The sequence below is a fragment of the Camponotus vicinus genome, unplaced genomic scaffold (assembly GCF_025532165.1).
Source record: "Camponotus vicinus isolate PSW18456_S1 unplaced genomic scaffold, iyCamVici1.0 SCAF_3, whole genome shotgun sequence".
Lineage (NCBI taxonomy): Eukaryota > Metazoa > Arthropoda > Insecta > Hymenoptera > Formicidae > Camponotus > Camponotus vicinus.
In genome coordinates, this window is record NW_028141967.1 from 18828651 (window position 1) to 18856432 (window position 27782).

General features: G+C 30.4%; 2 protein-coding genes across 7 annotated transcripts; one reads left to right on the top strand and one right to left on the bottom strand.

The window, feature by feature from the left end:
- The first annotated feature begins 166 nt into the window (after positions 1 to 166).
- Positions 167 to 19323, top strand: Lost (methenyltetrahydrofolate synthase domain-containing protein lost). Of its 6 annotated transcripts, none has more exons than XM_083093221.1 (6): positions 167 to 562; positions 831 to 1216; positions 1380 to 1726; positions 1797 to 2031; positions 2277 to 2568; positions 10897 to 11246. In XM_083093221.1, exons 1-6 carry the CDS (start codon positions 547 to 549, stop codon positions 10941 to 10943), a joined length of 1323 nt encoding a protein of 440 aa, XP_082949347.1. In that variant the 5' UTR covers positions 167 to 546; the 3' UTR covers positions 10944 to 11246. The 6 variants fall into 6 exon arrangements, 5 of the variants coding, with proteins under 5 accessions (XP_082949347.1, XP_082949348.1, XP_082949349.1 ...); XM_083093222.1 differs by lacking the exon at positions 10897 to 11246 and adding an exon at positions 6379 to 6574; XR_014437650.1 differs by lacking the exon at positions 10897 to 11246 and adding an exon at positions 4422 to 4672 and having other exon boundaries at positions 168 to 562; positions 2277 to 4310.
- Positions 6796 to 22230, bottom strand: LOC145968032 (serine/threonine-protein kinase 32A). The gene is made up of 9 exons (XM_083093219.1): positions 22071 to 22230; positions 20179 to 20234; positions 18964 to 19132; positions 17083 to 17280; positions 11591 to 11680; positions 10915 to 11081; positions 10097 to 10377; positions 9649 to 9858; positions 6796 to 9351 (listed from the first exon to the last, which is right to left on the bottom strand). Exons 1-9 carry the CDS (start codon positions 22117 to 22119, stop codon positions 9180 to 9182), a joined length of 1392 nt encoding a protein of 463 aa, XP_082949345.1. The 5' UTR covers positions 22120 to 22230; the 3' UTR covers positions 6796 to 9179.
- Between the last annotated feature and the right edge of the window lie 5552 nt (positions 22231 to 27782).

Below are 27782 nucleotides of genomic sequence, written 5' to 3' on the forward strand. Positions count from 1 at the left end.
TATCTTAGGGACAGAGAAAGCGAGAAAAAGAGAGAAAGAGAGAGATAGAGAGAAATTCTAATTTTTGAATTATGCAGCATCCATCATTGTCCAATAGTCACGTAACTGACGTCAGCGATTTGCTGGCTTTTAACTCCCTAGTATTGCCCTGCCTCATGGAGCATCTTATATATCAGCTGATTCGTTTTCCATTGTTTATTTTCATTGTCCATTGATGACCAATGTCATTCTTATGAATGGTATGCAATGAGACTTAAACTTATTTTTCGTTGCATGATGGCGAGGCAATTTCGCGAAAGAAATCGCTTCCTAAATAATATTACATATGAATGAAAAGAAGCCTAATCCCTAGAGGATTATAACTTCTTGGAGTTTGCGAACATGTAACCGTGTAGAAATAGATACGACGGTAGAAAAAGAGCCGCGCATAGATGGGATAAATTGTGTGATCTATTTTTGTAAGGGATTTCATACAGTTATCCTTCCTGGATCTCTTGTAGATCTTGATCTTTTCTCCTATAAAATTTCGTCAGTGGATCGATCAAAATGACGGAAAAATTACGTGAGTAGTTGTATTAGCATAACAAACGTTTTTTTATCCAAATTGTAAATGTCAAAAGAGAAATCTGTGTATTTTATACCTGTTTGAATCCTAGAAATACAGGTGTATATGTATCTTGTTCTACTGTTCTGAAATTATTTTAAACTGTTAAAAGATCATATATATATAATGTGTATGTGTGTGTGTATGTGTATAAAATCACATATGAGAATTGTATTTAAAGATTGGATTTGTTCTATTTGCTCTTTATGTTAATAATTTCTTATAGCCGAGGAGATAACAAAGTTGGGTTTTCGTCGAAAAATGTGGGATTATATGGCAAAGAATGAATTGGTAAACTTTCCTGTTAATATATACAAACGTATCCCAAACTTCAAGGGTGCTGTAGAGGCAGCGCAGCGGTTGGTTGAATTGGATGAATTTAAAAAATCACGAACCATAAAAATAAATCCAGACAAACCACAAGAACCAGTACGATTTTTAGCTCTGGAGGCCAATAAGGAGATTATTGTGCCTATTCCTAGATTAAGATCTGGCTTATTCCTACATGTGACACCAGTTGCTGGTGCAACAAAGGAACAACTAAAAATACTGGCTTCTATGCGTGGCCTAGAGCAAGCGGGTAAACCACTTGGACTTGATTCCAATATCAAGGTAATTATTATTAGCCCTGATAATTCAGTATGTTTAATCAGAAAAAATAATTTATTATTGATAATCATCATAAACAATATACATAATTGTTAAAAATACAATGATAAATTATTCACATTCTTTCATTATAATATGATTATCTAAACATATGCTATTTATTCAGGTAGATCTTATTGTACTGGGATCTGTATGTGTTAGTCGAGATGGATACAGGCTTGGTAAAGGGGAAGGTTTTGCGGATCTCGAATTTGCGATGATGATGAGAATGGGTACAATAACAGAAAATACAGTCGTTATCACGACAGTACACGATTGTCAAATTGTAGATTATTTACCGCCACAATTGTTCAAAGAATATGATGTACCAGTAGATATAATTGTTACACCGACACAAACTATATTCGTAAAGCCGAGATTAAAAAAGCCGTCTGGCATACTGTGGCATATGCTCAGTGAGAGAAAACTCAAAACCATGCAGGTATTACAGCAACTCAAAGAGATGGATGAAAAGTATGCATTAAGTTGCCTGAATCACACTAAATGGGCTATTTCGCATAAATACATGATTATTCTTCCACAGAGATGGCAAGATGATAATTTTGAAGGAAGTTGATTCCGATATTGAGACACATCGATATATAAAAAATCGTGTTAAATATCCGAAAAACAAAAAACGTTTTAATATAAAAAAAGATGCATCTAACGTGCAAAATTCTACTGTGGAAGGTGCCAAAGATAAAATTCTGAAGTCACGTTTTCCACGAAAACGTACTTATAAGAAAGCTGAAGAAGAGAATAATATTTCTAATGCCGAAGTAAATTCGTCGATATATATCGAATTTTATAAAATTACTATCTTTTTTATTAATGATAGATTTTTCGAATTTGAATTGAAGCTCTCTATTATAATAAGTTTTTATATTTAACATCTGTTGTGTTAAAATAAAATACATTCGAAATTAATTAAAAAATAATGTTTTATTATTTATTTATTCATACTTCTTTTATAATACATCTTGCACAGTATCTTATAAATAAATTTTGCTTATGTGTGTTACAGATGAAAATGGAAAACATCAAGAGTGCCCCCCGACGACGAAAGAATCTCCGTACTAGGACGAAAGCGCATATAGACTTCTCTTTAAAGCTTTCAAATATCTCGTCTGGTGTGAGAGTCCGTGATTTGAAAAATGCTCTGTTGGAGCGTGGTATTAAGCCGAGTGAGATAACTTGGCAAGGCTATCGCGGCATTTGTTATCTTCACTTTAGCAAACTCAGAAGTGAAAATGCTTTACCAGATCAACCAATACAAGTAGACTCGATCGTAGCGAATTTACAGCAGCTTCGAATCGGTGAGTTTATGAATAATGAAGAAGGTTTTATACATGTAGAGCCCGCGAAACCGATTTCCAGAATTGAGGTCACTGATGTGACGACTGTTTGAATATTTAAATAATTTATTAGAAACTACATGTATTATGTAGTTTCTTAAACGTTTACATCGTTTCTATGTTGAATATATATGTATACCTTCCCCAAGGTTAATTCTTTTTTCTATAATAATTTCATCATATACAGGGTGAGTTTTATTGCTTGTGTCAATCTTTTTATCATGCGGGAGATTACCGACTACATAATAAATTGATTGGTACATAAATGTCAATTATTTGGATTGACCGTATCGAAGACTCGAATATAATGTGTACAATTAAAGCAAATTAAAAGCTGAAATTATGTAGTATGAATTTATTACTATTATTATTATTAAAACTACCTATTTAGTATTATTATTATTATTATTATTATTATACACATTATATTCGGATCTTCGATACGATCGATCCAAATAATTGACATTTATGTACCGATCAATTTATTATGCAGTCGGTAATCTCCCGCATGATAAAAAGATTGACATAAGCAATAAAACTCACCCTGTATATAAAGTGTCTATATAGATAATGCGCATTTCTCTGTTACGATTTTAATGTTTACGGTTGCGATTTTTAATTAGTTCTGAAGAATTAATATTGTAAGTAAAGATAAATTAGTATTTTTTTTAATTTTTATCTTTAATTTATTGATTAATAAATTAAGCGAATAAAATGAACCATAATTAAATATGACATAATAAATTTTTTCCCAACAAAAATCGGCTCTCTCGATTCATTAAAGTCGTAACTGAAAGAAATTGTGCGATTTCTAGGACATATTGTAATTTTTTACAGATACTAGTTTGAATACTTTGAGTTACAAATGATATATTTACATTATTAACATATTTTCTTAACAATTATTTTACATTACATTATTGTTACTTTGCTTTTATATACTGGGAGCTGTACTTTTACAAATATTACACTGAGATAGCATGTCGATAATAATGAGTTCGGAAAAAGCGAGATGTGATATATATATACCTGGTGTAGTGCGAATATTAATAGTTATGATTAACACAGATATATTGCATATTTTTGGCTAATAATTTTATTTATACTATTTTCATATTAAGCCGTTTGATGTGCGAGAAACTATCGAATAACTTTTTAATAAATTTATTGCGTATAAAATAATCTGTGATCAAAAGATATCTAAGAATATAAGATAGTTGATCTATATGGAGAAACATAGCAAGCACAAAATTGCTGAATAGATCGAGAGATAAATAGATAAAAATATTTTGAGACTTAAATCGGTACATGCATATTGATGCAATCTGAAAACGCAAAAAAATGTCTGATTTTTTAACAATTAATATTTTCTAGTTCAGAATTACATTAATAAATTATTAATTATCTTTTTTAATTGATTTTTAAATTAAGATGCATTTTAGATTATACATGATGTGACTGGGGACTTAAAAAAAGTTTTATGCCATAGATAGATATCAACTATTTCTTCAAAGAATAGTAAAAATTACTAATTGTACTGGATAATTTTTTCCATTCTTTGCAAAAATATGAATTGAGATTAATCGATGTAAGTAGAGTGCATATCTGCGATAACATTTGGTAGCAATCATCTAACATTAGAACATAGACTGATAACAATAATTTAAAATCTCATCTATAAAGAATATTCGAAGCAAATGAAGGTAAACTATCAACTATTTCTTCGTATTAGACAGAGAGAAAAAGTATTCTATTTTTCTGAACACATATTCTCATAAAAGAAGATAGATACAATATATTTTCACATGTTCTAGAACCGCTTTAGGCGTGTGTGGTCTTCCATGTATTATCATTTGAACAGGAAATAATAGTGGTGCTTGCGTGCTGGCCGAAAAGTGGTAAAAACGGCAATACTTTGTGATATTAACAAATATGATTTATTATTTTTAAATATATATAAAAATGATGTGATGATCATATATAGAGCTAATAATAATGATTATATTAACTATATAAAATGTACATAAATCTTTGCATATATAAAGGAAAATTTTCTTTTTAATAATTTTGCATCGTAAAGATGGTTGTATTCTGTTCTATGTCCTCCAATTAGCCATAATGCCTCCCGATAAATCCCGGAAACAAGATGCAAATATCTTTCTCTTTTTCTTTTGTGCGCTCTTGTTCTTCCTTTATAAACATATATACAACTTCTACGCAAGATGCAATAGTTTCATCTCAAAGCTGGCAAAAGTAGGCTAAAGCAACTCAGATATAAGTAACTTTTTCATCGATATTTCAATCTTTTGTGTGCGGTTGTTTTCTATCTTGCAAAATGTAATTAACGAACGGTAATAATTACTTGCCTTCGAAGAAACGCGACTTCGTCTTCTTTTTTATCGAAAGGAGCGAGAAATGAGAGAATTAAGACGGTCATCTCTCGTCTTCCATCGAGTTTGCGATTGAAATTGCATTAGTCTCGATTGAATTTCCCCATAAGCATTTTGCGAGCCTTTTCCATTTATTATAACTTTTCTCATTCAAGTCGACAAAGTAAAATTTCAATTATTTGTCATGCATGCAATCAGGGTATATAAGAACCTGGATCTTTTTGTGGGATATCTTTTCATAAAAATAAGTGCAAACTTTTTTGCTATGACATTAGAGACTTTTAATTACAATTTCTATAGTTCTAGGAACGAGATATCTCTCATTCTTTGTTGCAGAGAATTAATTTGCGTAGAGATAATTAAAAGAGGAACTTTAGTAGGTTGGATTTCTTATTTTACTGCACCTTTATCGCGCAAAAGATTGCCAGAGCTTTCACATCGATCTCTAGAAACTAAACTGCATTATCTTCTATTGGATTTTTCCATCGAAAACAGCGAGGCCGACGATTATCGTTCTCTATCGCTTCGTTACCCTTCTCCGTTCTCTAAAAACCACATTTATTTGTATAGACATTTCCTCAGTATTATTCAGTGAAAAATTATAAATTCTTTCGGGATGATGGCACAAATATTCCAAAGAATGGAACATTATATAATACTTAATTTTTTTAATGAAATTTAATACCTATATTCTTTAAATTTATTTCGATAGATAAGTAGATGTGTAAAAAAAATACTAATATATATAACATATTTGACTAAATTTTATTTTTTAAGAGACTCTTCAAAATATTAAAGTGTTATAAAAACTTTTATTTCTATCTTTATATTATATGCAAGAATATTTTTATCACAAAAAATGCAACTTTTTCTTACGAAGTGATCGCGATATTTTCGTTACTTGATTAATTATAAGCGCAAATTGTGAAAAAGGACAAAGAAGAGAAATGAATTTTAGTCACTTATTATGCCGATACAATCAATTATCGTAAATACATTAAAAGTATAAGCTAATAATTTAATCATTATTCGCTGTTTGGAACATAGAAACAGTGAATGCAATAATTGCTACGGTAATTGATCCATTATACTGGTTTACAAGTAGCTTTTACAAAGCAATTACGCAATTACGTTGGAATATTCATCTCCTCTTTAGATGTGATTCACAACGATATCTCGTTTATGCAATTGTTACATAAATTGCGCCAATTGTCTGCACTAGAAACAAACGACAATTTGCTCGAATATTTTTCCGAGAAAAATAATATCATATAAAAGATATTCTTTATTGCATTTTTTTTATTTATAAAGTTTTTAACCGATTTAGAGCAAAAATTTTTCAAAAACTGCTATTATGTCGTTATATTTTGTTATGTCAAAGATATCTATTGTATGGCTGGCATTGTGTATGGAATAAGGTGAAGTAATGCAATGACCCCTTTCACCCTCGCGAAACGGCGCCAGTGTTATCGATTATCCGGCACTCCTTCGACGCTTGGTTAATACTAAATCCACGTTTACAATTCTTATAGCAGTATGCGAATCATATAATAGTAATTGTGTCTTTTTTCGCAAGAGATCATTGACTTTCATATTATTTTTTAAATGATATAATCTTGCAAATATTATTTATAAAATTTATTGCGATAATATTTTAAATATACAAGGATTAAATAAAATTTTATTATTTTATTTTTTTGTTTGAAAAGATATTTTATTGGAGTGTAAATTAAATTTTATTGATAAAATATTTAATGTATGCAGAATTTAAGGAAATTATAAATTAAAATGCATTAGCAACATGTCAAAGATATTTTTTATTTCAATTCGTACATAGCTCGCTTCTAAACAACATATATCTTTATTGAATAAAACATATGTATAGGTATATATAGTGATTGTTCCCAGTTCCATTAACTAAGAAAAATTATATATATATTGTACGTCCCTTAACCCTTTCAGTACCATAGATATAGAAATGTTAAAAAATTTACCATTTATATTTTATATTATATTTTAATTCTTGTTTAACACTTTTAAATTGTTAAAATTTTTGGAATATCTTTATATTATTTATAATTTTGGAATATCTTCATATTATTTATAATTTTTCCATCTTATGTAATCTTAAATGTTTATCGTTGTGATTCTATTTAACACTGTAGAGCTTTGCATATTCTCCCTACATAATGAAAGTGCGATTTATATAAATACTACGTATTGACTTTGAGAGAGAAAGCGAGATGTGAAAATATCTTCTTTTCAAAAAACTTTAGTATAGATGTTCGCATCAGATTTGTACTGAAAAGATTATAACTCGTGTTATTCATCGAGAATGTCTAATTTTAATGAGATTTTGTAAAAATCTTAATTCTCTTTTTAGAACAGAGAGAGTAATAAAAAATTTGCTGCTGCTCAAATAAAAATGATGTAGTGATTACTACTTTAAAGAATAAATTTCCACTGCTATTGGCCGAAATCCGTGAAACTATACAGATGATTAGACCTCTATTTAATTTTATAAATGTACAATTTTCCTACAATGATTAAGTGCGCAGTGGTAAGATCTGACAGAACTTGCGCGATGTGCGATTTCCGGCTGTTATCTATATTTCTTCAGGATTTCGTGAAACCACTTAACATAAGCGGACTTACAGTCATTATTGATCTGTTTCTATAAATTTCTACCCATTTAAATTAAACTTTTCAAATTAGCTTACTTCAAATAGCTTTCAAATTAGCTATTTTTTAAATAAGCAGAATTAACGATAGGATATAACAATCTTAAAATTGTATATATATAGATAGATGTTTTCGAAATTTTTCGAGATAATCGAAACACAACTGTGGCATCGATATTTAAATCTCCCATAAAAAATTATAAAAATATGGTAAATGTTTACTTTATGTCACACAGCTCGAAAAATTTTTATTTTCGCATATGTTGTAGAGGATACATTCCTAAGTAATACACCGTTTCAATTTTGTGGCGCTCTCTCTTCGTTCCTAAGATATGCAATTTTGAAGTTTCATACTTTCATGTCATCTTTTCGTCCTATTTATGTGTTTACATTTTTTGTTTACACTTGCTCAACACGGTTTCATATTATATTTTCCTTGTGTATTTATATTTTTTTGTTTACGTTTGCTTGTTGTGACTTCCATGTCGCTAAGCTATAGAAATGTATGTGTACACACACACACACACACACACGCGCGGGGGGTGCAAGGGGGACCTTCGGCCCCCCTCCCACAACCACCCCGCCGGTAGTCAAGGTGGACCTCGCTTTACAACTTACAGCATATATCCATTGTGATTGAACTCTTCGCAATGCGTCCCCTACCAGTGGGGTGGTTGCGGGAGGGGGGGGCCGAAGGCCCCCCTTGCACCCCCCGCGCACGTGTGGGTGTGTGCCTATATTTCTTCTTAAACATACATGATGTGGTAAAATTATATTGTATTCTTGAAACTTTTTTTGTTAATACCTATTTAATAAATAACAATAAGCGGCTAAAACCTTCTGAAAGTTATTCAGAAAGATGACCTCAGGAAATGTAAACAGAAAAATATAAACATATTTAGAAAGTAACGAAAAGATGATACAAGTAAGTATAAAATTTCAAAATTGCATATCTCAGGAACGAAGAGAGAGCGCCACAAAATTCAAACGGTGTATTACTTAGGAATGTATCCTCTACAACATATGTAAAAATAAAAATTTTTCGAGCTGTGTGACGTAAAGTAAACATTTACCAAAAATATTATTTTAAAGTAAAAACACTGCGCTTGTAAAAGAAGCTCTAATATAGAAAGTGTAATAAAGGGCAATAAATGATCTTATATTCGATCTAATAGATAGAAAAATAAGAGGAATATATTATATAGTCGTAAGTATATCTTTTCAGGCAGAGTATAAAAATTTTTCTTTCACTTATAAAATGGAATCTTTCGATACATATTAAATAAAATAATCACTCAGCAAATTTTGTTATCTCTTAATCTCTTAACGTATATATGTGTTTCACAGAGTAAGAAATAATTAAATAATACTTTTATAGCAAGTTATTAAACTAGATAAATATTGGTGTCTCTTAAATATTAATATGCATTCGCGCAAAGTTAAAAGAGACTACTGGTCATTGATAGGCTACAGAAGATAGGTACATAATTCTCAGTGTTATCTAAGATGTACTAGGCTCCGGACTTGCGTCGATGAAGTCGATGTCCGAGGACGTCGTGGCGCTCCCTCGGCGTCCTTGCCTCGGTGAGGCGCTTATACGCGCTTTGACGTTCGTCGTCGAGACGCTCAGTCGATTTCCGGTTCGCTGGGCCGGCAGATGTTGCTGCTTTGTTCTGTAATCAAGGGTTTCGCGACACAGGTATCGCGCAAATGCTAAGAAAGACATCGCTTAATGTACAGGGTGACGTTCAGAATTTGCCGGGAATTGCCACAAGATTACGAAGAAAACCGTGAACATGGAAGATAATCACACGAAACGTCAAGAGAATATTGGAAATTTTTCTAATTTTTCGCCAAAATAAAATAAATATTTGTCCAATATTAACCAACGTTTCGACGAAGAAGATAAAAAATATCGATGGAAACGAATCACCGATATCGTAATAATTTCGAGATTTATTCAAACATACTTGAGTCTTTCTTCGGCACCTTTCATGGCAGTGTTCAGTTCCTCTTCCCATTGTCTCTCCTTCTTTTCTCTCTCTAATCTCTCAATCTCGCGTTCGCGATTATAAACCCGATATTCCGGGATGTAAGCTAATCTTCGCGAATCTAAGCTTGATCCAGCGCCCTCGATGAAACCGCTAGCATCCTCTACCGAGTACTCAACCCTTAACGATCTGTAACGGGATGTCAAGATACATTGCTTTGATAATAGACATATTAATTATCTCAGAGATATGCGGAGAGGGATACATGAATTTCGCATTAATGTTCTGTGATAACAGAATTGCTAATAGTTGAATCTTATCGTAATCAACGACGAGACGGTAATTTTATTCAATACGCATGATCCTGTATTATGTAAAAATTTTTTGCATTTTTTTTTAAGGAAATATTCGCACGAATGCAACCGACCTTTGTTTAGCCAGACGTTTTTTTTTCTTGTGCAAGGGCTTCGTCTCGATTATCATTTCCTCGAGCTCGAAAGTGGGGTCGCAATTTAAATGATCCTTTGGCGGGGTGAAGGGTGGTTTTATCTGTTTATTCAGCACTCTGTCAAAATCTAACTCTCTCATTACGCTCGTCTGCTTCAGTTCCTTTAAACTCGACACTCGGGCGTTCGGAGCTAGAGTTAATAAACGGTCCAGGAGATCGCATGTCGATGGATTCCAGTGCGAAGGTGTCGGCCTTTCTTCCTGAAAAAGCGGGATATTCGTCTCGCGCGAATTTGTCGCGCGCATCGGTTGCCTAAACACGGATGGGATAAATGGAATCGATTTTTGAGGAAAGAAAAGTTGAAGTAAGAGATACCAAAGATGTCCTTGATGTTCGCTCACGTAATATCATAAATTGATATTACGCGAACAGACGTCAAGGACGTCTTCGGTAAAGCTAACAAACACTGTAATATGCCACGGCATGTGTCAATACCATATTCATGATAAGTCCTCCTAATTAACGGGATAGCCAGGACGTGACGCGTCCTTAATTAATGTCCACATGTTATTTCAGAAATGTAATAGAGTTCGAATATCTTGCATAGCTTTAAAACTGTAACGATGGGAATATAAGAATCACGCAACATATATAGTTTTCGTTTGAAATATTTGTTCTTATTATTTTTTATTTTATTGCGCAAATATCCATTTATTTCTCTTTTAATATATTTCTCATTTCTTCTTTGCAATTCAAATATTTTTTTTCTTTGCTCCAAGTTTGCGCGATTCTCTTACCTGCAAGATTCTCAAAGCTTCCCTGTTAGACGTTGTGGAGTGAAGTGGATACGGTCTTTCCATGGCTAGAGTCTCCCAAGCGAGGATTCCCAGACTCCACCAATCCACAGCGAACCCATAGCCGAGGACACCATATTCCTCACATGAGCACATGTAAATTTCCGGGGCTGAGGCAAATCCGCATTAAAAACAAGAGACGCAGAAAATGTGTTGATCGCGTTTCGACTAATGCATAATAATAAATTAAGATTAATTAGCTATCGCGCATTCTTTGATTTTTTCATCACTCATTATATCATTATATAATATTTTATTGCGATAAAGTTATACTTATATGCAAAATTAATTACACAGAAGCTTCTTTTCTGTGACTTCTTTTTGTGTTTCTTTTTCTTAAATTTATAGAATAAAATTTTGTACTGACATTTACATGACGAGTACAAAATTATTTTTACAAGAATAATATAGAAATACATTAGAAAATTATATATATATGTAGAAAATCGATTATATATATGTCGATTATATATATGATAATAAACTATAAGTTTTGATATAAATTTTTATTAAATATATAGAAAGAGAAAAAATAACAATTTAAATAATTAAAACATTTTAAAGAAGAAAGAGAAAGGGAAAGAAACTCAGATATATAAGATCATTCGTTCATATATACCAATATACGGCTTTGTTCCGGACATCGAAGTCGCCAGTTGTCCGTCTTCGACTACAGTTGCGATGTTAAAATCTGTTACATGGGCGTGACCTAAACAACAAGTAAGTTATCTTTTACATTGCACCCCATCTAAACAATAAGTAGTCACTAAGTTAATGATTAAACAAATGAATTATGTACTTTTTCTAGAATAGCAATTATGCTTATGACCATGCTAATTAGTATTATATTGTAATTTTTATATATGTAATTAAATTCATGATACGAATCTCTTTATTACATATAAATAGCACATATAAAAAGACATACATATATATGTCCATTAAATAATTGCAATTTTTTATGCAATGCAGAATTAATGCACGTATATATTAAGATTAAGTATTTATAAAATTTAACTTCTGAACATTGCATACGTTTATTGCAATCTGAGAGATTTATTGTATTTTTTTTTAAATTATAGAGAAGCAGCACTTGCGCAAAGTATATTTTCTAGGGTTTAACCTTCGCTAGGGGGATTATAAAAAGATACAGATAATAATGGAAATTAATACCACGTGTGCGAATAATATGCATTCGCGATCTTTAGACGTCTCTTGTAGGATAAACGCTTAATGAACCCTAACTATATTACACAGTTGTACCTATGGGTCATCAGAGGACTATTAAGAGACGGGTATATATACACGCATATATACATACACACATATATATACCATACACGCAGAGAGAAACGCGATATTGGTTTTCCGACGCGACATGGTCGGGCTCTTTCGCGTGTACCACGCTACTCTCGCAATATTTATCCGTTGCCATTTTCTAAACATCGTAGCGACCGCAATGTGGATTGAGCTGTGATGTAAACTAAAGAGAATCAACGCCAACATACACCGAGTTACATCGACATTACATTGACACAATATCACACAATTCCTCTATTGTAGTCAAGTTTTGTGTTTTAGGCATGTGAATAGTTTGCGCATATCAAGAGAAATATAGTTTCCTCTTTTTGTAGCAAAAAAAAAATTGACGACCTCGATACGGAAACACGTCCAGATATTTGTTTCTATCGAAAGAGTTTTTTATTACTTAATTATTGTTCCAAATCCGATAAAAGAATTCATAAAAGAATAGATATGTCTGGATTTTGCTTGAATTTTGCAATTTGATTTATAAAGAAGCAAAGGGGATTTTTATTCTAGAAAATATATTTGATATACTATCAACTTCATAAAAGCAGAGGAATTACTCTCATTCGAATTAATAATTATATTAATATATACTCTCTCTAGAGGAGATTAAATATCCATTTCAGAGTCGCTTTTAAAAGCAGTTCTTGACGACAATAATTTCCTAACGAATGGACGTAATCGAAAATTATTAGGTCATTAGAATCAGATTTAGGTATCGACAGCAGAAATAAAATTACCTTGCAAAAATAAAAGAGAAACAATCTCAAGTATAAGATCTTATTTTTATATTATTTATCATAATATACATATATGCACACGTACAACATCCCCATGAATAATGTGGGAGACATCTTTCGTTATATTTGATGGAATTTTATGCTTTGTAGACTCTTAAAAATAGATTAGGCATTTCTTTGAGATGTTTAATTTCATTTTATTCACGAAATATATTTGATGGCTTCAATGTGTTAAATTACTTCTGCGCAATCTTGATTGTAGATAAAATTAAGGGAAATTCCAACAACTACAATGCGGATCTGGAATGTAATATTACTGGAAGGGAGAAATAGTAGTATCGTATCGCAATTTTACACCGTTTTCTATTGTAGTCACGCTTTGAACTTTAATGAAAGTAGTTTTAAGCGTTTTCTCCGGAAGTTCCTCCGCATAAGTTCCTTCCACACAAGTTATTAGACTAAAGATCGATCTAGCCAGCCCTCTGAAATTGTTAACTGTTTTATTCTTTATCATACTATATTAAATTATTTCGTTCTATTAATTTTTTAGTCTTATCAAAAATAACGATATTTTTATTGTTATCATGATAATAGAACAATAAATTTTTTATGTATTAAAAAATAATTGATATTAAATTATTGTTAAAAATTATTATTAAAATAATTTTTGCCTTAAATAATTACAATTGAAAAAAATATAAAACAATAAGATATTTTTAAATATTAAGGCTTACAAAAAAAGAATTATTACAGGATTATTCAAAAACTATAGAAAAAGTTAATTTTTTTCTGAGTTACATAATAAATTATTTCATCGGTGGCCTTTTGGGATCATATTTTTACAAAAAAATAAATAACTAACTTGTACAAAAATTTTTGATCAATTTTCGAAATCAATTTCTCTTCTTATGGGATAAGTCAAGACGATATTGAGACCTATTCCAACGTACTAAAATGCACGACAATCGCTCGACGATAGTATATATATATATATATATATATATATATATATATATATATATATATATATACAATTTAAATTTATAAAAGAACATCTAGTTTTGTCAACTTTCCCACAATATCTCATCAGAATGGGTTAGGTTCTTATACCACGCTAGATGGGACATGAAAGCGAAACGATAGCAGGATGCCGGTGCGTAATTTTAAATGATGCAGAGGCAATCTCGGGATTCAAACAGCCGTCGGCCAGGTGCAAGAGGAAATTAGGATAGCCTCCTTCCCTCCCTCTCTCGCTTACCCCATTTCCCTCAAGATTGTAAATGTACGTACCCGCTTTCCGCGTCCTCGAGACGCTCCCTATGAAATACCCTCGTCCGTGTCTATCTTTCTATTAAAGCCGACCTTCGAGAGGAGCGTCATCTTTGACATGAACACGCAAAACCATTTCAATTTTCATTTTGCCATTTTCATAGTTATCTTTATCTCTTTCCTTTTCTCATAATTTCATTGACGTTAAAGGCACTTGCATTTTCGTATTTTGTTCGACATTGTCGCATAAAAAAAAAAACAATAAATCAACGTCACGAAAATGCAATTGAATAATATTATTTGTTAATATTTATGTTGATAGATTTTTCATAAATCTGGAAAACGTCCAATTTGTACAAAAACGATTATCCACAATAATCCGTTTTATCATGGGTTTTGTTTGTTTGGTGCTTGCATTATTCTTCAATTTTGTTTGGCTGATAAATGTAGTGATATTTTATGCAAATCCAGAAGTCGAAAATCTCGAAAACCAGACACGCATATGCATTATTTAGAAACGCACTCTCAAGATTTATCCAACTTTTCCTCCGGCGAAATTTATGTTGCAATCTTTAATATTTCGACAATAAATCAATTTATTGTCAAGGAAGTAAAGCGGAAAAAGCACCACCAATAATTTCTAGAATCGAGAATGGAAAATAAGAAACAACATCCTCTGCATTGATAAGCAAAAAGGAGACGCTTCGAGGCTTTCGGAGAAATAGGCAAAATATCGGAAATATGACAAAGATATTAAAGGAAAAAAAAGAGAGAGAGAGAGAGAATTATGATATAAATATATAATAATAGATCTTTTTTCCTGCTTGATTATTCTATGAAATATTGACTTAGCTAATAAAAGCCGCATTAAAATCTTGAAAAGTCTATAATATAATATAAATCTTCATATCTTGAAAAATAGCTTCTAATAAGGGATATTATCGGAAGTGAAATTATATATTTACGCTATGAATTGATTGACTGCTTCTAGATGTTAGTTTTCTTTGGCTATACTTTTAAAAAGTATTATTTTATATTTACAATTAAAATTCTCCACATTTTGCAATTGAAAATTCTTTATTGATAATATATTAAATTATGCTTGAAATTTAGGTAAAGACTTTAATTGTTATTAATGGCTCCGATACATACTATATGTTCTAAGTATTATATTTCTTGTAGATAATTTCTGCATTACATACATCATGATTCCTTGTGTTTCCATAATTTACTAAATCCATATTCAGTAGAATATATTAATCCTATGGGATTCGAAGCAAAAGGGATGCGGATGAATAGCGTAAATACACAGAGAGTTAATTCCACTAAAATCCGCTGATAGTTTCTAGCAGCAGCTCTCGCAAATTCGCGAATACATATAGTTAACAATCTCATACGTTGCGCAAAATTTACTTGTTAAACAGTAATTCGGTGTTTCTATCTTGCATTCGCAATTCGGAATAACTAAATCACAGGCGATTAATGCGCTTGTCCATGATGGCGCCGATATCGAAACGACGGAATCAGCGTTTGATATGCAAATGAAAGTATGATGGTATTCTGTGCGGAAGCTTGATTGTGGCTTAAATACCAGACGTTTCGATTTATGCTGCAAATTCGTTAAATCTGCAGAATTTTCACAGAATGGCTCAAGAAAAATCACTGATTGAGAAGACTTATGCTTGAATGATTTTTTGGAAGCTATTTAGATATTAGATAAAAGATTAGATAGAAAATACTGGTTGAATATAATATAAAAATATCACGTAATTAAGAAAAGAAAATAAGTTTTTTATCTTAATATCTTTAATGTGATATGTTAAGTAATAATAATATAAAAATAATATTTTTAAATTTTACATAATAATATTTTAGAAATTCCGTCTTCAATTTTAATGCATTTTATATTTCATTCGCGATATATGTTTATAGAAACTTTTTTAATTTTTTTTCTAGGAAAACCGTTTATATATCGATAACTTTATTCCTGTTCTTTCGTTCGATTAGCACGCACACAGACGTGCGCAGGACTAACATGATCGGATTTAAAGCTTTGTGTACTGTATTCACGTTTATCGCTAAATGTATAGTCAATTCTCATCTCGCATTGTGGTAAATGGGAACTCAGACTCAGATAACTGCAATTATTAATCGAAATAGCAGTGAGAATATCAATTGAATTGTTTATCGAGAAAAATATGTCGTTTCCTTAATTCTTTCACATTTCCACTATTTTTATCACTAAAATTTATAAGAAGTTATGTATATCCAAGTTTAATTTAATAGAATTTATAATATATTGATTTAAGATATACTATAATTAAATCATAATTAATTTCAATAATTAAATTTTAATTCCTGAAATATAATCTCTAATTACATAACTACAAATAATAATACAGAAGTAAAGTGTTAATATATTAAACAATTAAACAATTTATAGATTAAATTACTAAGTTAAATTAATATAAATTCACACAAGTGAGGAAATATTTGACTATATTAAGTTAACGCATTGTAAATATATATATATATATATATATATATATATATATATATATATATATATATATATAAAATGATTTTAAGTATTATGACTTTCTTAGTTCTTTGTTTTTCGAAGTGCGTAAGAAAAAGAGAAGTTTTGAAGAAATCGTGCTTGGAAATAAACTTCCTCGGGGCAAGATTAATTATCCTTATCTATATTACTTTATGTGGCGTGGGCGACTAGCACGTGAAAGGTAAAAGTTCAAGAGATCACGATCCATGATTATCATCAAACGTGGATACTCACCCTCTTCATCCAACAGTATATTGTCCGGTTTAATATCCCGATGAATAATCTTGTGACTCTGCAGATAATCGAGCGCCAATGCTATTTCGGCCACGAATAGCACGACGCTCTCCTCGCTGAACACAATCTCCTGCTGGATATGGTATCTCAGATCGCCGCCCAACAGTAAATCCGATACCATGAAGAGATCCTCCTCATCTATAACATGACAATGTAACATCTAGACGTAATTTAATTTTCTCTCTTTCTCTTTTCTTTTCTCTTTCTTTCTTGTACACGTATGGCATTGATAATCATTTTTCGCATGTCGCAGGTGCGCGTGCCGACTATTTGCGATAGGTACTCGAGACATGAAAGCGAAATTATAAAAGATTATTGAGTGGTTGATCAATATTGATTCAATACAATCAAATACACCCATATTAGTTCGCGCCATATCAACTATCTTTTCATAAATAAATGCGCTGTAAAATTCCACATATGATACACGATATTTACTACAAATATTTAAACGACGATAAACATATACAAATACGAATTAAATAATTAATTCTATTCGTTTATGTATAATGTTATTAATCGATAGCTGACACAAATTAATTCTTGTTAAATAGTAAATAATTTATAATATTTGCGCGTGAGAAAATAGCGGAAAATTTTATTTACTATAGATTGTAATCTGCTAATTGTCATATGTCCATATGTCTATATTAATATTTATATATATTAAATACCTTAATAAATCGTGTAGCTTCTATAGTTCATGCTTCATGATAGTTATTAGGAAATAATTATTGTCAAGCAATGTCAAGAGATAATTAATATCCAAAAAATTAAAAAAAAGAAATAAATACTTCCTCTTGATATTTTTGAATTGTTGTGATAGTTGCTATTTATTTAATTAATAGAATCGTTATTTGTAAAGAATTCTGATAATATTTTTCGTTGCACTTTTCTGTCTGAATTATTGTGTGACAAAATATTTAACAATTATTCAACAAATATTCAAAACAAAAGAATTTAATATTGTGTATCAGTGTACCGTTTTTATAAATCGCGATTTTGCCTCGTCTAAAATATTTAATATTTTATTCTGTAGTTGGAACAGAAAGCGTTCTCATTAAATTCTTTTCGTAGTAATTGCAAGTTCTGCATTATTTGTGTTTGCATAAATATTTGCGTCCATATTGCCGACGTCGACAAGGAGTTTGGTTTCTTTCAATACAACTTTGTATTTTTGCGAGATAAGCGTAATTGTTTAATGCACGTTTATCGACTGATTAAAATCCGAAAGAAGATATTCATGATTTATTGTGATAATGATTATAATACATTTTGCATTTCTATAGTATTTATTCTTTTCTTTAAAAAGTTTATTGCCAAGACTAACATGCAAGCAGATTGATAGGAATTATAATATCGAATAATAAAATTAAAGAAGGAATAGTAGTGAATATGATCATATCTATCCAATAATTGAAAAAATAAGCTTTTAAAGATAGAGCTTGTACATGTGACGAAAACTCGAATGAATTTCAACAAAACTTTAATTTGTATATAATTATAAGAATATTAAATTCCAGAGAAAAAGGGAACATTAGTAAGAGAAATTATAATGTTCGATAAAAATCAGTTTAAAATCTGTCAAAAAATATTTCTGTTCGTTTTATAAATACTTAAAATTACATAACATTGTAAGTATGTTAATGCTAGAATGAATATTAGTGCTAAATTTTTCATAAATGCTAGAGTTAAAAAGACATTTACAAAAATTATTTTTTAAGATTTTCAGGCGCATTTATGTGTATTTTATATTAGTTTCTCATGAAATCTAGGATGTTAATTTGAATGACTAATGTTTTGAAAAGCGATTTTTTTTACCTTGGAAGCTGAACCATAAATTCACTAGACAAGGATGTTCCAGCTTCGATAGGATCTCGACTTCCCTTGCTACGTTCTTTAGAGCACCCCGTTCTGCACATTCGTTTTTATGTACGTACTTCATAGCGTACATATGGCCACTAGTATCACGTTTTTGCACGATACAGACCTATTAACAGAAATTGTATCGAAATTGAGTTTCACGCAAAATCGTTCTTTCCGTTAAAACTGTTTCAATAAAAGTTTTTCAAATCAGCGAAAATTTGATATTATAAAATATTTAATTCTTTTACAGAATACCATATAAAAGGATAGATTGTTTCTTTCCTCGGAACGAAAGGTAAGCGAAAAAAATGTTTTATTTGCGTAAAAAGATATTTTATTATTATTTTTTGTATGTTTTTCTAAAAAAAAATTGGAATATATAAACTGAAAATATTTTTTCGAGCTGTAAATGACTAGCATTTTGTCGTAAACATTTTCCCGTTTTTATAAGAAAAATTGGGATATCGCATATTTGCTCTTCCCATAAAAGTAAGGAAATGAGTTTTGAAATTTTCAAAGCAACCCGTAAATATAAAAGCGTCGACGAACGCACTTTTTATGACCAAGAGTAACGATTTTATAGCAACATAAATGCAATTCGTGTTGTATTTGTGTTATGAACCGGCGCATTTATGTCGATATGTCGTATCATTCTTCATGTGATATATTTATGCATTTTCTTCTGCACCATGTCATATATTAAGATTAATAATAAGTTGTACAATTGATACGATTTAAAAGCGATATTATTAATATTATTATATTATATATTAATATAAATAAAAATCCTTTAAGTTATTTCTATGAAATTAAATCCAGTTCGCCTGAAATTAAATCTATTCAATCGCCTGAGCGAGAAGCATCGAGCGTGTTATAAATTATGACATGGTTCAATACATACATATATTAGAGAGAATTCTCGGAAAATCATACCGGAAACTGCATGTTATCCATATGTAAACATAAGAGCATCGAATAAACTGATTCGGAAATTGGCTGTGGCAACTTCTCTGTGGAAACCGCAGTGAAAAATTTAAAATCTCCCAATGTAGCTATTACGCGCTCGTCGAATCCACAAACAAGATACTGCTCAAAACGCGTAACTTGACTTGTAACAATATTTACCTATCGTTCTGTCATAATTGAATCGCGAAATAACTTACGACGCACCTTGCCAAAGCTGCCTTTTCCAATAGCGCGTAAAATTTGAAAATGATCGAAGTTCACTGTAACAGAAACGTAATTCAATTAGGCAAAATGACATACATATTTAATGGTAGATGAATAATACATTGATTCTCGTTGATGAAGTGCGATTAAAATGAACCGTGTAGGTGGTGGTTATATGCTTTTCGATGTTTGTTTTTGCATATGTTGAATTTGATAATCAAGATTAACTCTTTAACGCTAACGTAAATTAATGAGATAAGCTTTTTTCAAACTGCGGTTTTTTTATAAATGTCATTGGACATATAATGTATATAGTATGATATGTTATGGCATTAAAATAGTATTTTAATTAATCAAGCTTCTTTTTACAAATATAAGATTTTACCGATTTTTTATCTGAAACTTCATTTAGATATTGTAGGCTTAATGATGTAAATTGTGAATCTCTCATGGCGGCATTTGATCGCGTGGAAGATCTACAGTCGTAATATAACGTAATTTTATTGCTCGCCAGTAAATTCTATCCAAAATAGCCAAACTATAAACAGTAAGTTGCATCAATAAGACGGAAATTTCTTGAACTTGATTTTCTCCAAACTTAATTCTCGTACGAATCATATTTTTGCAATGACAAAATTAATAATGGCCAATTATCTTTGTCATTAATATAAAAAAATCACAAGATTAGCCGCAATTCTCTTTGTAATAGTAATTTTATAATTTGTTTTGATACTTATAAGATAAGACTCTTTTGGACGCAATAATAACTTGGGCGAAAAAAATAATTGATTCTTTATACAAATTCTTTATACAAATGACACACGTCTTTTATAATTTACAATTGGAAAATGAAAATAATCATATTTTAAAGTTGTTTCAGCTTTGTAAAAGTTTTACGCAAAGCATAGCTAAGATCCGTGTTTCTAATATATTACAAGAAATGAAAGAAAATTTGTGCATAAAAAGAATTAACAAAGAAACAAAATTTTTCCAAAGAAATTCAATTATAATGAAACTGATTTTTCTTAGTTAAATTGAATGTCTATAAGATTGCCGATATAACCGATAGAAACAATTTATTAATAATCTCGCAGCAACTTGTTATTCTGTAGTCGAACCGGAGGCTAAAAGTTCTACATGACGTTGTGAAACCTCGCAGAAGCTACAGCGAAATATGAACACAACGATAGAATAAGATGATCCCCCTTATGAAACTATGCAAGATTGTCGATGCATATCCATCATATTCTACTCAAGCGAGAATTCAAGTTATGTGGATTATATGTATATTGAATTTAGCGATATATATATTATAATACATTCAATTAATATCTTCATTTCCTTAACATCATAGTAATTAAAATAATTAAATGTCTTAATATGAATAATTTTAAAATCTTATCTACAAAAGATAATTTATAAAAACAATTGGTTTGTTTTTCTAATTTTTATTTTTAAATTGTTGAACTCTTTTAAGTTTTTTACGGTATTTTTCTGATCTAAACTATTTTAGATTTAAGATTTATTACTAGACCTTTTTTTAATATTGAAAAACTTGCTATTAATTACACATAACATGTATAAAAAGTGATTACTATATAACAAGAATTCAATTAGAGCCCATTAAAACTTTATAACATACGTAATGAAAAGAAAATAGTCATGAGAGAAATTTCTAAGATATCAAAAGCATAATGAGTCAATCTCGTCTTTTATCGATTTTGCTGAAAATCAAGGTGCTTATTCTCTCTTTCCAATACTTTATAAAATTTCAAACTCGTAGCCAATATTATCGAGAATCAATCAATTCGCAATATTTTCAATTATATAACGTGTCCAAGACTCACAAGAAAAAATAGAAATGCGTTTTCTCTCTTATAAGCCAATCTTACCTTCTTCTCCGGGGGTGGGATTACTTCGGGTCGATTGATTGGCACCCATTTTTCCTCAATAGACGTTGGACTTGTACATCGATGACCGTTGTAAGCTGCATTGATGTGAACACGGTATCGACGAAAACGACGCCGGGATCCAATAGCTGACGTAGAAAGTCTCATATTTCCACATTGTCACGGCGCCGCGACGCCTCGTCGCACGATTTTTTTATCGAACAACAAATATCATCCTTTCTTTTTGAGAGGTAGAAAAAAAGAGAGAGAGAGAGAAAAAAAAAATGTTCGTCACGTGCGCCAAATGGTTTCTCGTTAAATCCGGTTAATGACGTGAAGTTCTTTCCCCGAGAAGGACGATGGCGATGGCGTTAATTAGCAGCGGTCCGCCGCTGATATGAGCGACTTAATTAAGGGATCGCGCTAACATGCGGAATAATTGCGGATGATCGTTGATGATCCTTCGGACGGCAATACGACCAACTTGCTCGTGACGTATCGCCATGGCGAATCTTGCTTATGACATAAACGGCGCGATTAATCTCTGTAATAAACGTATGTCCCTCGTGATTACCACTTCGTTGCATGTTAATTGATTTCGGATGAAACAATGGAGTACATACAATGAGCGGTAATTTGATCGTATCCGATGAATGATACGTGTCATCAAATTGAGGAAGCAAAACTTTGGCCTGTTAATACTGAATATATAGAAAAGCGAATAGTTTGTTATATAAGTAAAATTTGAATAAACTTTTCATAAATTTTTAATTTTTAATATATATTAAATATGTTATTAAAAGCGACTAGCCTGGATTTAAAATTTCATTACAGCAAAATGTACTTAAAAATTAATAACGAGATTTTCTTGTCTAGTTGAGCTCTTATAAATTAAAATTGAGATATAAACGAGATGGAGATTTTGTATGTTAATTTTAAAAATAGATACAGAAAAACATGCATATTTTTACATACAGACACGATTGCATTGAAAATGTGAATTATTTTAAACATAACATAAAAATAATATGCGACAACATATATATTTTTGGCTTGCTTTATAAAGTGTTAAAACTGAATTCATCGAATAATAATAAACAGAGAGAGAGAGAGAGAGAAAACTTTTTTAAATGAATAAATTTTGGAGTGTGCTTAATTGAACAGGAACAATCGCTCGTTTCTCTCTATCAACGAGATAACGGACTTACTCTCGTGACACTGTATTAATTTGGCGGAATTCTATGTGCGATCTACATTGCTGCCGAGCGGAGGCGCGCAGCATCAGCATCAATTAATGGCATTGATTAGTCAATGCGGGCGCAGCAAACACGACGGCTGATGCGTTGCTGCCACTCGAATTGTAGATCGAAGCTTCTGTGCAACAGACGCGCAAATATGTCTGTACGCTGTATCTGTATTACAATCGAATATATGCGAAAATAGGGTCTTCGTTTTTAATTCAATTATCATCGAAACGCGTTTCATTAATCTTTGATTTGATTGAGTGGACGATTATTTTAATTGATAATATTGGTCAATAATAAACAACGCGATTCACCGCAATTGTTGCGAATTTCAACATTTGCAATTGCGATGCATCTCTATAAAATCGATTGCGCGTTGATAGAATTTTGAAGAAACTTTGTATTTGCGTTGAACTTCGAAAAGAATGACACAAATGATTAGTATCATGCAATTTTCAAAAAATATGATTTTATGCAAAATTGTATTATAAATTCATAATATTTAGATGTATATTAAATAGGTTCTCTGCTCGATTTAAATCAACAAATCAAAATAAAATTTTTTACAAAAAAGCTGTTGAAAATATATATGTACATATGCAAACACAAGTTAAGAAAATAGTCAAATATTTTTGCGAAAAACAAGCCAAATCTATCAAGGTTTTATATGCAAAAATATGTACACAAATATTTGCAATCAGTATGTCAAATTTAGTGTGACGATATTGAATTTATCATCATCAGAGAGATATCGGATATGCGGGAAATATGATGCGTCTCACATCACTACACTACACCATGTCGCTTTTCGAGGTGTCATGTACGACGCGTGTGGGTGTCAGCGCGTGTCACTTTACTTGCCGCGTGCAGAGCCATTCACATACTATGTCTTGTGAAGTAACCTCCTTATCACAATCCATCAAGATAAACGAATCGCAATAAAACCATAATAATTTTTCGAGATCGTAAAGCATTATCGTATTTATTTGCTATTTGTTCTTTTTTGCCAAGAAAGCGAACGAAAAAAGGGAAAGAAAAAATGTGATCCGAGTTAAATTAATAATATAATGGAAATAATGGATATGAATAATAATATATGTGATAGCAGCATAATGATAAAATTGCTTCTTGGTGACCTTAAAAGAGAGCTACGATAAAAAGCCATTTACAAATGTATGTTACATTATCCGTAATCTCGCAATTTGCAAGAATTGTAATTTCACCGTGAAAAAATAATCTAGATTGTGAAAAAGTGGGATAACAATAATGCCTGATGGATATCGAAAAATCGTTAGCATTCGGTTAAGTTTGGATACAGCAACGATTAGTTGCTAGAAAGAAGTTTCTTATTTTGAGGACAAAACGCATTAACATTTAGAACACTCATGAAAACTCGTAAAAAGTTTCCCCACAATATCCGGATGAAAAGAAGCGCGAAAAGAAGTTTTCCATTACAGATAGGCAAACTTCGTCTATGATAGAATTTTCTTATCGCCGATAGCATCAGGTTGTTGAATAAATACAAGGCGAATGAATCTTCCTCGTGTACACATCTCGACATTTTCGTTCGATCTTGATGTTCGTGTTGTTAGTTCGGAATACACATTTGTCGAGACATACATCACCTATTCATCCATCATGTTTGCTTTCCCAAGGCGTTTTATCAATAAGAAAAAATATAGTTGCGTGTTTTAAAAACATTGCAGTGTTCGATGTAATATAAAAATGCAACAAAGACTTTTAAAATTATTTAAAATACAAAGTAAATAAAGGGAATATTATACGAAGTAAATAAAAATACAAAATAAATATTAAAGAATATTGAATATTTCTCAGTGAAACTTGAGAAAGGAAAGAGAGAGAGAGAGAGAGAGAGAGAGAAGCTACAAGAAATAGAAGATAAATGATAATTTAAATATAATTCTTACGAAAATATTATTTAATATATGAAAGTTCTTGAATTATTATCACTAAATTATTAATTTCAAAATGTCAATTTCCAAACTTTGCAGTTTTCCCCTAATTGTTTAATTCTAATAACCACGTATAATATTGCTTTTATAACACACTAAAAACTATTAAAAATTTTTATGTTAAATCATACATCTCAATACATCTTTTTTATTTGGAAATATATATTTCGATGAATGATCGCGCATCGTAAATGCTTGCGACGGATTTCAATTACATTATCAATTGGATAAAGTCTACTTAGGAAAAGGAACGTATGATCTTTGAATTCTGTATGAACGACTTCCGACCTATTTGTCCGCGCATAGATATTCTCAAAGGTAAAGGCATGCTTTGTAAAAAAGTAGCGCATATAAAAGCGCGCATTATTGCTGTGTAAGTACAACAGACAAAATGAAGAAAAAATCGCAAAGCGGAAAATTTATTTATTCAATGCCACTAGACCGAATATAAACGGCTTAATAAAGTTTCGTAGTTACTTACGCCAACCGATGCAAATCCGATTTCACGTTTATGTGGATTTGACAAACTTGTCTTGACAGCATGAACGAGAGTAGCGGTTACCAAATTTGATTGCAAGATTGCATTGAATTACACTGAGAATACTGCATTTCAATAAAACAAATTCGGGATAAGATTAGGACAAATTTGAGCGCAATGTTAAGTGTATTATTTCGTACATAGAGAAGAATTTCTCTATGTTATATATGAAAATATTGTCATAATATTTTAAAATCATTTTATATTTTACAAAACTCGGTTGATTACATATACTACCTTTATGAATTTTAAATATATATAAGATATATATATAAAATAATATATATATAAATATATATAAGATATATATATATATATTTATATATATATATATTATTTTATATATATATATATATATATATAAAATAATATATATATATAAATATATATATATATATATATATATATATATATAAGATGTTATATATTTACAAAATTAAAATATTACTTTCGCAAAGTTTAGAAAACATCTTATAAGCTTTAGATTAAAAACTTTAGATAAAAACTGAAGATTCTAGAGTGAAAGAAAAAGATACTTTGATATACAATCATAATATAGAAAGAGAAAGATGATTGCTTTTAAAGTTTAAACGCAGCTATAGGATGCGTAAATATTTACAATTGTAATAACAAAAGTATTAAAAGATACGACAAACGGCAGATGTGTTTCATTTCCTTTTCTAAAAAAAATATGTGTGTGACTCAAATAAAATATATATATATAATAAAATGTTACACAAGTAAAATATCAATACCATCTATGTTATATTTTCTATTTATAGAAGTTTTATTGATTCATTTGATTTAAAAATAAAAATCTAATTCTAGAAATAAGAAACTTTCTTCAATATTAATAATAATTGATAATTAGTTACACAGGTGTATTGAGAATATTTGTATCTAAAAAAATGTTCTAATATTCAAATATCTTTTACATGCTTGTATCTTTCTTTCGAAATTTTCTATTGTCTTGTTTAAAATTATTTGAAGTTTGAACCGATATTTTATAAATAGCATAGTCGAGAGATATCGACGTCAGACGGAAGAATAGGCTCTTTCATTCTTTATGTAACTTACATGCATATAAACAGTGAAAGCTGTGAGACTAAAGTTAGGAAGAAGCATTTGTAACTTGCAAACAAGAGAGCGCGTACTTCCACATCGAAGTGGCTTCTCTCAATTACAATGTGTTCTACCGAAGTAAAATCAATTGTTGCGTTATTAAATAAGCATTTGAATATTCGTTCATAAGAAATGGTATCAAAGAGTTCGTACGTAATGGCACTGTTATATACAATTCCATTATTCATATTATATCATTTTTCTTACTGCCATTTTTCTTACTGAATTGTGTCGATTATTTTGATCTTTTTCTGATAGGAAAAATTGTATCGTAGCATTAATAGTGTAACTCGTGTACCTGGACTTGAATATAAAAATGAATTTTACTTACTTACTTCACAATTAGAAGTCACATTAGAAGTGACATACATCATATATAAACGAGAATGATTTAGGCAAAAAATATATAAATTAACTTTGAAAAATCTTGCAATATGCACACAATTGCTTCCAATATTTCCATAATTTCTATAATTACTTTTAATAATTTTATAAAATAATTTTAATAATTAATTATTATTTTAAACAAGTTTATTATATCACAAGATTAAATTTTCATTTTGTATAATTTATTCTTTCAATAGGATTGCAATAAGTCATCAATATAAATCTTGTACGATAAATAAAATCGCGTACATTTCGCATTTCACAAGCATAATCATACAATAGTAATTTTGTTCTTTGATAATAGACCATTTATATTTTGATAATAAATGTAATATTCGTACAAAAACAAAAATGTATTAAAAATAAATTTTCTAATTTATCGAAAAATTTATTATTAATGGACAAATTATTAGCTTTTGTATTAATAATCGTTTCTATATAACATATTCCC